The 13909-nt window shown below is 36.8% G+C and overlaps 1 protein-coding gene across 5 annotated transcripts in view; it reads right to left on the minus strand.

Annotated features, from left to right (window-relative positions):
* The window catches only part of slco1c1 (solute carrier organic anion transporter family, member 1C1), a 28653-nt gene extending 21878 nt beyond the window's left edge, over positions 1-6775 (minus strand). Inside the window, exons 1-4 of one of the 5 annotated variants that reach the window (XM_079870026.1) lie at positions 6309-6338; positions 6147-6185; positions 5142-5527; positions 2620-2762 (exon numbers count right to left, since the gene is read on the minus strand). In XM_079870026.1, the coding sequence (XP_079726152.1) occupies positions 2620-2748 (129 nt within the window). In that variant the 5' untranslated portion in view covers positions 2749-2762; positions 5142-5527; positions 6147-6185; positions 6309-6338. Of the gene's footprint in view, positions 1-2619; positions 2763-5141 lie in introns of all 5 variants that reach the window. The other 4 variants (XM_079870029.1, XM_079870027.1, XM_079870025.1 and 1 more) reach the window with 4 other exon arrangements.
* Positions 6776-13909: the final 7134 nt, after the last annotated feature.

Raw genomic sequence — 13909 nt, forward strand, 5'->3', positions numbered from 1 at the left:
ATCATTTCTGAGATCAGACCTCAGGCTAAAGCAAAGAATTTGGAAATCAGAAAAGGCCTCCGTAAAGGTTTATTGGAGGATTATGATCAGCACACATCTAAGATGTAATTTACCCTACTCTGCGTGATCTCTTTTCTTAGAAACGGCCCTTTCATTGTGTTCGTCCTTAAATAATCTGATTCTAAGCAGCTTTTACACTATTGTCTCATACTAATTTAATCCCAAGCAAAAACAAGCCCTTAATTCAGATCACATTAGCGTGTGCCAAATCTTAATGTTTAAAAAAACATTTTATGTCACTAATTAAGAGCTGAGCCTTTAGAAAGCTCTCATGGCTAGTCTGAGAACTCAACAAAAGCTCTTTCTGGACACAGAAACACTCCCTAGTCATTCACACTTTCAAACCCAGAGGGTCGGTGGTTTGATACACAAAACAAGTCAGCTGATAACATCTTCTGCTATTGCTGTTATGCTCTTTTAAAGGCATTTAACCCCTTAATGGCCTAAGGGTGACGATGGTCAGAATGTGATTGTGTGTGTGTGAGCTCTTGGATTTCTGCCATGTAGGACTCTCTCTTATTGAATCTCTTCGCTATCGTTTGATGTTAAAGCTATGCCGAATAGTGTTTACATTTACAGTACATTTAATCATTTAGAAGACGCTTTTATTCAAAGCGACTTACAAATGAGGAGTGCAGAAGAACCAATTAAACTGATAATAGGACAACAATATGCAAGTGCTGTGACCCTTCCCAGTTTAGTCTAACGCAGTACACGTAAAAAAAAAAAGAAAAAAAAAAAGATATAGAATAGAAAAGAAAGTGTTAGTATTAATGGTTTAGGAATTCATCTCTCATTCCACTCAAAACAAAGCAGATATGTCACTAAAATTGTGCTCCTGCTCATGGGTTTAGACAATGATAAAAAGAGAATGTCCTTCCACCTGCTATCAAACAGTAAAATATGGTTTAGAGGTGAATTTTAAAGTTCCCCTATTAAGCTATTGTAAAGATTCCAAATTTTATTTTAGAGTCTCCTACAATTGGTTTACATGCATCCAAGGTCAAAAAACACTTTAATTTTCTCATAATATACATTGCAGCATCACCTCTTTTCTCACAGCGTCTGAAACCCTTCGATAAAGGTCAGATGGCCCAGTCTGTTGTGATTGGTCCACTCTACTCTTATGGGTCAGATGGCCCAGTCTGTTGTGATTGGTCCACTCTACTCTGATTGGTCAGATGGCCCATTCTGTTGTGATTGGTCCACTCTACTCTGATTGGTCAGATGGCCCAGTCTCTTGTGATTGGTCCACTCTACTCTGATTGGTCAGATGACCCAGTCTGTTGTGATTGGTCTACTCTGATTGGTCAGATGGCCCAGTCTGTTGTGATTGGTCTACTCTGCTCTGATTGGTCAGATGGCCCAGTCTGTTGTGATTGGTCCACTCTACTCTGATTGGTCAGATGGCCCAGTCTTTTGTGATTGGTCTACTCTGTTCTGATTGGTCAGATGGCTCAGTCTGTTGTGATTGGTCTATAGCTTACAGCGTGATAGCCTCATTACATTACCATAACTGAATTTTAGCTCTAGATCTTCCTCAATACTTGATACACAGTAATACAAAAAACAATGGCGTCGATTTTACCATATCAAACTCATCCTTTGGAAGTTCATGCAAAGTGAATTTGCTTTCACATCGCAGTGCCGACAACACGAAGCAAACTCTTCCAGTCTCAGCTGTAGTGTTTGAGGGCGGGGCAAAGTAGATGTTGTTTGTGGGCAGCCAATAAAACCCCTAGACTGGCATTATGCAAATTTGTTATGCAAGTTTGTTCAGACGCGCACTTTCTCAGTTTATGGCCAGCATATTGTTTAAGGACCTTAAGCTAAAGTCAACATAATATAGTGTTTGCACCCCATTTATGTCTGTAATTTAAACCGGATATTTAATGAGAAAAAAAATGTATGTCAGCTGAAGCCGTTTCAGAAGTGGAGCCAATTTTTTTTTGGAGTAATGTGCATAGCATAGTATTCGCAATAAGACTAATAGTGTGTATTATTAAAGTAAATTAGGCTGATTTTGAATTAAATAAGCAATTCACCTGTTTGCCACAACTAAAAAAAACTGCTTGAGTGTGATTATTAGCACTGTATGTTTTCAAATTCAGCTTGAGTAAACCTTTACATTATAACCTTACAATACTTCTAAAAGGTGCACATGACTGTGTCTTATACTGAGAGTTCATATAGCTGAATGGACCTTCTGTGCCCGCATTAGTGTTCATGACAAAGGAACTGCTGAGCATGACGATCTCGTTATTTACATCGTTAGCTATAATCATCTCATCAGGAGTGCTGGCTCAAATCCCTCTCTGTTCTCAGACCTCAGCTCTTCAGAAGAAGATTCCACCACAAACTGAAGCTAAATCTTGTTTGGACCCAAAGACGTCACAGTGCTTCAGGCCCTCAAAGCCTGTTACGCGTAAAGCGACTGACCTGCAAGCTCACAAACATGCCAGCGCTTCTCCTTCAGGAATCAACACTCCGCTTTTATTCGTGACAATTGAGTCCACCAGAAAATAAAGCTCATCTAGGTGTTAAAGTAAAGAGATTTACCTTGAGGCTTGAGCAACAGGGCTTTGGGCCGTTCTCTGGTGACCGTCTCTCCTTGTTCGGCAGGTCCATCCTCTTCAAGAAGATCTCGTTTTCTTTGGGTGACGTTTCTCTATTGCAGTTTCTTGGCATTTATGCATGCAGCCCTGCAAGAGACACAGTTTGCATATGTGTGTGATCCATTTCTCCCGACATAAGGTGCTTTCAAGCAAGAATAGGCTGTTCTCTTTACAGGTTTAAATAGAATTTGAGAAAACGGTACAACTCTGGCACGGTGCGTTAAACAAAAGTTCTAAATTCAGTAATCTCAATGCAATTCTCTTTCACTTCTTATAGACTGATTGAAGTGACAACTCTAAGAATAGCAGCGGAAAGATCAGCTCCCTGGAGAAACGTGCCACTATCAGTGGAAAACATTTTCTGGTACAGGTTTCAAATGCATGTTTGAATTGTGGAAATCTGGGGGAACAACAAAGTTAAAATGATTCCAATATTGTTGAATTCAGAATAACTGATGACCCGTACAATGAAACCTAGTACTCAAACTCGGTGTGCAAACTTTGCTATCATGTAAACAAATGCATGCCCTATGCTCACATTGTCTAAACCCACACACGATTGTACCTTATATATCACTTTGGGACATTTAAATCTCAATTATCACTTTGAGATTAAAGAGAAATACTGAAATGAATGAGTTTGTGCAATGCATGCTAGAGTTTCTGAAGGATTGAAACTCTGTCAGTCAACAGAACTGTCATCTCCCAAATACGTCTTTGTTCTTCCTTCTTATTCTACAAGGTATAGCATTAAAAATGAATAAAACCTGTGCCCTAACGGCACTAACTCTTAAATACTGGCATGGAGATTGAAAGATCCAAAAGATTTATTGGTTATAAAGCAAGTAAGTGACTGTGCAGCCGAATCACACAAACATTGAGGTTCTTTCGACAAAGTTATGACAAAACTCTCAACTACAGCAATAACTAAAGTGGCAACTTATGTTATTGATTCTTGATTTAAAAAAAAGAAGCCAACCAAGATCCAACTTTTGTGCAAGAAAATCGTTTATACCTTGCATATAGAAGCAACATCTATAAGACTTTCCAAAGTCTCTTGAACCTTATAGGCTGGTAATTTAGCTATTCAAGCTCTGATTGTATATTCTGATTGAACTTGATGAGTCATTGAGCGCAGCCAGTGCAGTAAATGAAAAAAACATCAACTCAACTAAAAATTACAGAGGCGACTTCATTTTAATTAATTAATTTATAATTTATAAATCTTTGGACATTAAAGCATGCAGGCAGCTTTACTTAAAAATATTGCAGCTTTCTTCACAAGTTGACTTATTTACTTCAGTAATTTAACAGATTCTTCCTCTGCTTTTCTGAGTCACTACACATCATAAAGGGAGGAACAGTTCCTCTGAGGTTAGGTGTCTTGAGCAAGGACACAATGGTTCATGAATCAGCTCTTTGTATAGAGACAGACAGATAATTGGTTTGACTGATTTATATATATATATATATATATATATATATATATATGCATCCAACAACATCATTACGCCACAGAAAAAAAGTTCATTCATATACATGTATTTAAGCATTTAAGGCTTTAGACAGTCAAATGTGTGACCATTTATACACAAAACTACTTTGCAGAAATATATCACACATATATATATATTAACATTTAAAAATTGATACATAAAATATTTAGATTTTGTAAAGTTCAATGATTTTGAAATAGGTCTATAATGAGTATTTAGTTATTAGTATGTCAAAAAGCAAAAAAACAAACAAAAAAAAAAAAACCCAGCTGCATTTAATCATAAAAATAACACTGATTTTGAAATCAAAACCTTTCAGTTATCAGCTCAAACATTTAACCAATGCACAACTTTCTCTAGAATGAATGCATTGCATTTATCTCGAAACTGCGAGCTCGCATATACATCAGACGCATGAAGGTAAACAGTCTGGAGAATGGATGTGGATGAGTGGATGAGTGGTCATGACAACCAGTGCGCAATTGCGTCTAATTAACCAGCAGCTGATATGAATCCACGAGTGTCCACAGGAGAGAGAAACATCTCACAGACAGTCCGAGGCTGTTGAATGTATAAAATCCATTGCATAGCCTAATAAAACCTGAACGTTTGCTATAACACGCATTAGTCTCCTGAAACCAGACGAGCATGCATAATTAAAAGGATGCTAAAACAATGGTTGTTGATATAATTAATATGTCAGTGGAGCGGTAATTATGATGCACATTAAGTCTGAATCGTTCCAACTAATCCAGCAACCAGCACAAACACACGGCAGTCCACATGCAGACCTACTTTTAACGAGCAGATGTTTGTTTTCTCCTCTTCCAACACGCGCGCCACCAGACCCATTTTAAACCATGTCATGTCTTGTGCGCAATGCATATCCATAATTCGTAAGCAAGAGATGAATTAGGTCAAAATATATTATGCCTGCGTGTGTCTTATAAGAGCAGTTGCGATTACTCACCAAACCAAACAGTTTATATATCCGATCCGCGTCCCGGTCTCGTCTTCTCTTGGTTGTTATACAACCTATGGATATGTAAGTGTCCCCGCTGGTCCAGTGTGAGTGTGTATGGAGCAGATCATATGTGTCAGGTGGTTTTCACATGGAAAGAAACTTCCCACGGGCTGCCGGTCGGAGACGAGGAAAGGCACTTGGTCCTAGAGGGGTTTCCTAACACTTCCACTCACATCAGATTCTTTCGCTTTCAGCTCGACATGTCCAAAGAGTTGAACCTTTTTGACGTCGAGTCCATATGTTTTCCACAAGCCTTTCCTGAGGTGAGAGTTTCTTCAGCTTGACGAGGCTGGATGGATTGAGGTGAAGCACGTGATGAGCGCGCGGAGTCTCTGGATGATCAGATCATATGCGTAAAACGCGCGCGGATCGTTTCATCACTGTTTTAATAAAACGGTTACACTTTATCATAACTTACCTTTTATTTTTTTACAAACATATGATTCCAATTAGATCAAGTATCAATCCGTATACATCTAATGTTCTGTTTAGCCTTAGATTACTTGATACTGTTTGTGAATGAAAGTAGCCAATTTCCTATAGAGACATTTGATCATGATTTACATTAGTCATGCTGAAAATGCTTAACCCTTTGGTTGTGGCTCTCTTTTAATAGCTCAAAAACATACCACTGAAGTACAAGGTGATCCTTAAAGATTTTTGCTATTTTTTTGTAATTGTATTACTTTGTGATAGGCTAAATTAGACTGTCTGTAAAATGCGTAAGAGTAACATTAGAAACGTAATTTATCACAAAACTTGAAGTGCAGTTGTGTAAGGATGCCTGTAATTGCATTTTTTCCCCCTAAATAATAAATTAAAATCTCAGTGATATCACTAACTCTAACGTGTTGCAAACAGACACTTTTAATCTAGCCTATGTAACCTTGTTACTAAGGTCAGTCTTTAAAATTAATGCAATCTAACAATTTATGGAGATAAGCTACTTGCCTTGCTCGAGTATCCACGCACCTTTCAGGAAAACTGTGCCTGCAAATCAAAAGTGACATCAACGTGACGTTACGCGAGAGACAGACAGACAGATTCTGTCAATGCCGAAACAAAATGTCAAACTATCTGTGCAAAGTCAGTCATTGCTCAAGAACACTCGACCTGCATTTATCTGTTCCTGTGTCCGTCCTCCTGTATCCAGATCAATTATACCGAGGCCTGACTTCCAAAGATAAACATTTCTGAAAGGAATGGGTGGCCTTTCCTGAGGTACACACACACACAGATCATATTTATCCACAGCCGGAAAGATTTTGTTATAGCCACATAATATTTACAGCTATTCTTCTTAGTAATAGTCATTTCATCATTATTTTAATGGGATGTTATTTATTCAGTCTTATAGCCAATATGGAGTCCTCATATAACATGTTTCCAGGAAAGAGTGGATAAAGGAGAGACAATGCACATTCCCTTGTTTCCATGGAGATGACCAAGCCATAATATGACAGTTGTTATAACCTTCTGACTGTGGATTATACACATCCTACTCATGCTGATACGTGGCTTGTCCATGTAGAGTTGAAAGGCACCCGAAGGATAAAGCCATAAATGGACTGCTCTCAAATCTGAAATGAATGACGCAAACCATTATGGTATTAATGCACTGCCCTTCAATGCAAATGAACTTTATCATATATATAATTGATAACATTATGAGATGCATTGCATGTTTAAACTGTCAGTCAGAAATGAGGATTTTTTATAGATAAGCATGCATTCAGCCTCTATAGCAAAATATATGGTGATAAAAATGCAGTGCTTCCAATCAACAGATATTACATATCTAATCTGAGGGATTATGCAGTTAGTATAGGCTATCATATAAAAAAATATAAAGGACGATCATCACAGAAAAAAAAAAAAAAAAACATTATACATGTAGAAGATCAAACAAACAGTTGAGGAATATTTGATGAATACAATTTGATATTGTGGGTAAAACACATGTGCAAAACAAATCCAAACAGAAAAAAGGTGGTACTTTTTGACATTTCTTATAGTGTCCATTTGCTCATTTCTCCTTCAGTAATTTCAGAGAATGACTCATACGGTGTGACTGGTTTCTGTGCGGTTTGATATAACGTAGGTGTCAGGAGTATAACTGGGCTAAAATTAGACAAATCCATGTCAGCATCAGATCCCGGATTCTCTTTACACAGACATGACACAAACTGTTGGTCGGATTTGAATGATTTTCGGTATTAGTAATCTGTTTGTGGTTCGTACTTGCTTGGAAAAAAAAGTATGGCAGAATTCTTGGCCTGGTATTTCTAATAGGATTTTCCTAATCCATTCTCGCCCGTTGCAGTGGCCTGTCGAACAAACGGCTACTTCAGCTCTGTATTCTTGACATGGTCCTTTAAAACTGGGTTAACCCATTTACAGTATCATTGCTATATTACACAACAAGTATAGGATAATCTATGACGTTAGAATAATAATTACAGCTGAGAATAGGAATAATGTGCTAATTGTCTTGACTCAGTTTAATTCTTGCATCAGAGGAAACTCAATGGGTTCCTTTGAGGTATAAACACACGACATGCACAATGGCAGGGCATCTGTATTTGTGCAATCTCAACTAGAAAGGCTCCATGAAGACAAGAAACAACTGCTTTAGCTGCAACTATGACTGTCTTGATTTCACACACAACACCACAACACGCCCTCGAGTCCTTGAATGATTGATTAGATGCACACTACAGAGATAAAGCGTACCACCGTTCGCATTTGAGGGCCGCGTGTGACGTCATTTCCAGATATAAAGAAGGTATTTTTGTGCACAAAAGATAAATCCCAAATGATTATTTGAATGTCCTTGGTTGCGCCTCCTTCTTCTGTGAATTGGAATAATTAAGCAGACGTATAATCTGTGATTAATGAGTCTTTCCTGGAAGTTGAGACGAAGACCTCCACCCGTGTCACCTGCTGTATGTGCACAGGAGAGGCTTTTATGCATCACTTATGCTCCTAATGATCTTGATGAAGAGGGAGTTGTGTGCCAGACACATGACTCATTATTTGTAATCAGCACAAGCCCTTCTCACTCCCCCAGACGAGAGATCGGAAGACTTACATTTTCTATCAAGGCGAATGTGTCCGCTTGTGTAAGAGCTGCGGTCAAACCGAGTGCGTGCTATGTGATCTTAATATGCTCTTGTGAAATGGATGCGTAATCAAAGTATTGCAGAATGAGATCCTCTGCTGAACATAAAAAAGCTGGCCATTTTAAACCAAGGTTTTGGTTTTTTCGAATGCAAGTCAATGGTAGCCCTGTGCACTTGAATGAGAGTTAACAGAAATGATCCCAAACCCCAATTCACCCTGCCAACTGATTTGCGTATATTATTAATAATTACGTAAGTTAGCAATACTAACCAGCAATACTATGCCATGTCTGGTTTACATGGCATAAGTAAAAAAAAAAAAAAAAAAAAAGATTGTGTAAATGTAGATCATTTGGCTGTCTATTCAAATTGCTATTTTAACCTGAAATCATCCTGACTAGATTCGGCATGAATTGATATACAAAAACATGAAAAAGGAAAATGTGGATAATATAATTTTTTTTATAGAATATTTATGCATGATCTAACTTTGGTCTATTTTTTTCAAAATCACTAGTCATGACTTTACATAAAATGTCTATACTAAAGTGTAACCTAAATTATATTTAAAAGAACAAGTGAAGAAAAAGGTGATTAAAACTTTTTTTTTTTTACAATAATATTATTAATAAAAATAACTATGAAGTGTTGACCACGCCCAATATAATGAGCAAATACTTTAGACAAGTATGCATTTTTAATCTAAATTACTAAAACAAAAGGTTTATGTCCACTATCCATATCAGTCTTAAAAATAAAAGTTAACCCGTTAATAAAATAACCCGTATGATCGTGGGTGATATGAAGAACATACAGTATAATAAATCATTAACCCCCGGTTTCACAGACAAGGCTTAAGTCTAGTCCCAGACTATAATGCATGTTTGAGATGTTTTAACTGAAAGCAACTTGCACTGATATATCTTAAAATACGTCTCAAGACAATTTCCCTAAGGCACGTTTATAAAATGTCCTAATTGAACTAAGGCCTAATCCTGGCTTAATCTAAGCCCTGTCTATGAAACCAGGTCCAAGTTTTTTTTTTATCTTTACAGAACCATTCAGAAAAGAAAAAAACCCACTGACAAACCTTTACTTTTAAAATATACATGTTAACGTGGCATTCATTGCAAACTGTTAGAGGGTTCTCGAGCGTCTCTCTGATCTTTCAGGACGAGCGCTCACAGGGAGAATAGCAACGCTGCTGAATTTGTGCGTTTAATTTGTAAATCTCCCTGACTATGGAGTAATGGAGGCCTAAGGCTTTAAACAATCCTTTCTGAAACCTGTTCCAGTCTCATGGGCTTTAATACAACCACCTGACTGCAGACATTTTCTTCCTCTACAATCTTGATCACTGACACCATTAGTCTATACACTGTGCTTGGTTCGCTAAATACTTTCAGATCACGGCAAAATTTCAGATTGTGCATCTTGTACTAATGTCAATTAAACTGGCTGTTATGGAGTAACTCCTTCAAGGCATGTCTGTCAAAAAGAGTCATGTTTAAAGCTCTATATTATTTCCTTACCTCGTCTTTCCTTCTGGTTATTTAATACATAAACAATCTGATTCAATAGTTCTGAAAGTCTTACCTGATGACCACTACACTGATGAATCACATTACAGCAATCTTTTGTCTCTATTGTAAAGCCTTTGAACATTTGGCTTGGAAAGACTGTAGTACTATGACTTTAATATAATGTGATGTTGGAATATTGTGTTTGATTTGTGATGCTTTGCACTGCCATAGTAAGGATGAATAGTTATAGTTAAGAGTTGGTTCTTAACCAATGCACATTAACCCCTATATATATGATTGATAGTAACAATGACACTTGAGCAAACACCACTAATAAATGAAGCTGAACCTACAGGATTCCCACTGTTTTCCCAATGTCAATCAGTGATGAACATTGTCCCAGCAACAGAAGGATTGACTCCTTTATTGATCTGGATTCTGATGTGGATTAAGCAGGTGCTCCAATTAGTGAAAGTGCTTAAGACTTCTCACACTGGTCAGAGAGGACGTGACGGACGCTCTTGACCAGCACACATCCAGATCGGTTCCCACTGCAATTAACCTTACAGACACTCAGTTTAGGGTCAGCGGATGAGAACAGCTTAATTGGATCAGGAGAAATGAAAGGAATGACACACAAGCAAAACCTTTGGCACGGCGACTGGCCTCACGTCATGTGAGCGAGACAGTTTATCATTTCGCATCCGGTTATTTTGGAGTTTAACACACGATCAGCACAGGCAGAAATGTGTGTATAAAATAACATTTATGATTTTGGAAAGTTTAAAACAAAGAAATGTTGTGCCGTAAAATGAAGAATAAACATAGCAAAGATAATATGAATGGTCAGATTTTCCACGAGTATGTGTCGACATTAAAGACAGAATGACATGGCTGGCTGCCTGCATAATGGGGCGGGGCTACATGGTAGCTCCGCCCCATACTTACTCTGATTGGCTCGTTGTCTTTCACAGGTATGTATAATAGGAAAGGTGCTCGGAGTTGTCTTTACAGTAATGTACAGACAATACAATATTAGCCTACATCCTGCAATGGCAAGATAAATTAATTGAGATGTTAATTCGTGGGACATAAGTTAAAGTAGAGAAACGCCAATAAAATATTACTCCAGTAAAAGTGAAGTTTCTAATGCGACAAGTAAGATAGACCTAAATTAGGTTAAAGCTCAGTCTTTGTCAATTCATTGTTATGAATAGATGCACACTTATGAGATCTGAGAATTTGATACTAAGATCTTGGCTCATTTAAGCGGAACAAGACCAAACCAAGTGTTTATTGTTCACTTGACTTGCTTGTTAAATGGATAGAAAATTCTGTCATCATTTACTCGCCCTCGAGTTGTTCAAAACCTGTATAAGTTTCTTAATTTTTTTTAACACAAAATAAGATATTTTAAAGAATATTGGTAACCAGACCAAAAAAAAATATATATATATATATGGTCAACTGTCTGGATCATTTGGCACACAGACATGGGGCGGAGCGACAGATTCTGCACGTTTACCAGGTGTAGGCTACTCTAGTACTTAATTAAACCCTATGATTAAACCCAAGTATATTTATCCCTCTAGCGGTTTTGATGTGAAACTGCAAGTTACTCGTGTTTCAGATGAACAGCTCCTAGAACGTCACGTGTTGTCATCTTGTAATTACGGTAATGGCGTGAACACAGGTAACTATCACTAGATTTCTTACCTGTCTGGAAATAAATTACGCCATATCTGGTTTGGTTTTAAATCCTTTTGAAGTCTCTGGGTTATCAGCATATCCGAAAAGCTGTCCGATGTTCATTTGAGTGCATGCATGCATAAGGGTTTTGTCACCTTCCCTTTTTGCTTGTAAACTGTTCTGAAGGAGGCTTCTTTGTACAACGTGGTACAACTCAGGTGGTTGCTTTTTAAATGATCCATTGTATTATGTTGCTTATTAGTCTGTCACAACTATTAAAGAAAACTCCCGCCGCTCCGAACACGCGTTGTAACGGACTTCCTCTCTTGTTTACGCACGTGACATAACTGCGCAGACAAAATTTCCCGCGATATCCGACCCGTCGGCTTAACTTGAACGTTTCGAATTGTTTAATTTTTTTGCTTCATCGGATGGGGGTGAAACTTGGTGACTTTTCTTTTATTACCTATATGAACACACAAAAAAATCAAGGAGATGATTCTGATATGTTAAAACGGGCGACATAGGAAATGAATGGGAAATACGAAAAAATAGGAAAACTCAGAGAAACTTTTGGTGGTACAAACTACAGATCAGCCACTGTGCTGAAAAAAAGTGTACAGCAATGAAGGGGTGACACTCTAAAACATCAAGAGTGCAAAAAAGACACCCTCCCCCCCACACACACACACCCGCACACACAAACACACACACACACACAGAGAAATGAACTGGTAAGACTGAAACAGCAAATTTTGCCCCAAACTATATAAAAATTATATAATCATAATAACTCCAAAACTATAGCAAGGAGAGTCAAAAGGTAGGTATCGTTTGAAAGAACTCTTTTTAAATTTTTTGAAAATATAAATTACATTACATTTGGACATTGTCCCGCCAAGAAACGGTGGATAAAAGACAATATATATATATAATTTTTATTATGATTTTGCATATCTTTCATATTTGTCATGGAATAACTCAGGAAGGAAATAAGGTAGGAGGAAAATTCTTTTTTAGTGAAGTCCCCCTACATGTTAGCTGCATCTGGATAAAAAAATAATAATTTTTGGATAAAGGAATCAAAAATTACAGCATTTTGAAAAGAGATAGCCTTTTTGTACAGTCTTTCACACCCCCTCATGGGCAATTTTTTCTCCATGAAGAATATCTTGTCATAAAAGCAATAGATTATGTTAATTTTGGGCTCATTTTAATTGTAATAATATGCTGTAAAAAATGAAGTGCCATTTTCAATTATCTGAGAATGTTTCATGAGCTGTATGATGTTTTTGACACATTGCAGTACATTATTTTATAGATTATGAAAAAAAGAGAAATTCTATGTATCAGCAAATAACTCAGCAATACTTAAGAGTTTTTCAAAGTGGATACATTCACTGTAAAGTTCAGACTCTAAGCTTTCAAATGACATCAACTTTGTGTTTATCAAGGCAAGATTTTTGAAAAATATGGTAATAAATATTTTCGCAGCTAGGTGGCGCCTGCTGGCGCTACACTTGGTTTTAGAGGGATTACTCAGCACTCGTTAGGTGCTTTAAAATGATATATAATTTGTGTTGTTCCATTCAGTGGTTGATTAGTAATAAATTGTTTTCTTTCCGAATGGGAATAAATCAAATAAATAAATAAAAAAGCTATAGGCCGCCTATGGGCGGTTATAGGACATGACACAAATTAATAAATTTTGAAGCCACTAGGTGGCGCTCTTCTCACTTGAAATATTTTTTTTTTTAGGCCTGCACTCTAATTTGATGTGAAATGTTGCATTTATTGAAAAATAAAATAAAATAAATAAAATAAAAATATATATATTAATTCTAATGGAAAAAATAGCTCATAAAAATTAAATAATTAATGCAAAGTATCATAAAAAATTCTAAAAATTCTATATAATAATCAGAAAACATTATAGAACAAAACAATATTTGATTGGTTATCCTAGGACAAAGTTAAGTACAATTTTAAGGCTTCGCCCGTTTTCGGGCGGGAGGAAGCTAAGTGTGACCCAATTATGAAGAAGCCCAGAGGGTTAATTCATAGATCATTATTATTATAAGCTTACCATTGTGAAGCGGGGAAAGGCAAAGAGAAATTTTTAAACACTATTTTTTAATGAACTTGCTCAATAGTTCTTTTTTAACCAAAATACTGCAACTTTAACTTTTCACTCAAAGTGCTATGCTATAAAAGTGTAATGAAATTTTGGAAATAAATTAGAAAAAATAAAATTCTGATCCTTACAGTACATCTTTCCCCCACCTGGTAAATCGCATATAGGCTAGATAAGTGGTTAAGAAAACAGAATTTACATTTATTATGGCAGACGCTTTTATCCAAAACAACTTACATTGCATTC

This window comes from Squalius cephalus (genome assembly GCF_949319135.1).
Source record: "Squalius cephalus genome assembly, chromosome: 4".
Classification (NCBI taxonomy): domain Eukaryota; kingdom Metazoa; phylum Chordata; class Actinopteri; order Cypriniformes; family Leuciscidae; genus Squalius; species Squalius cephalus.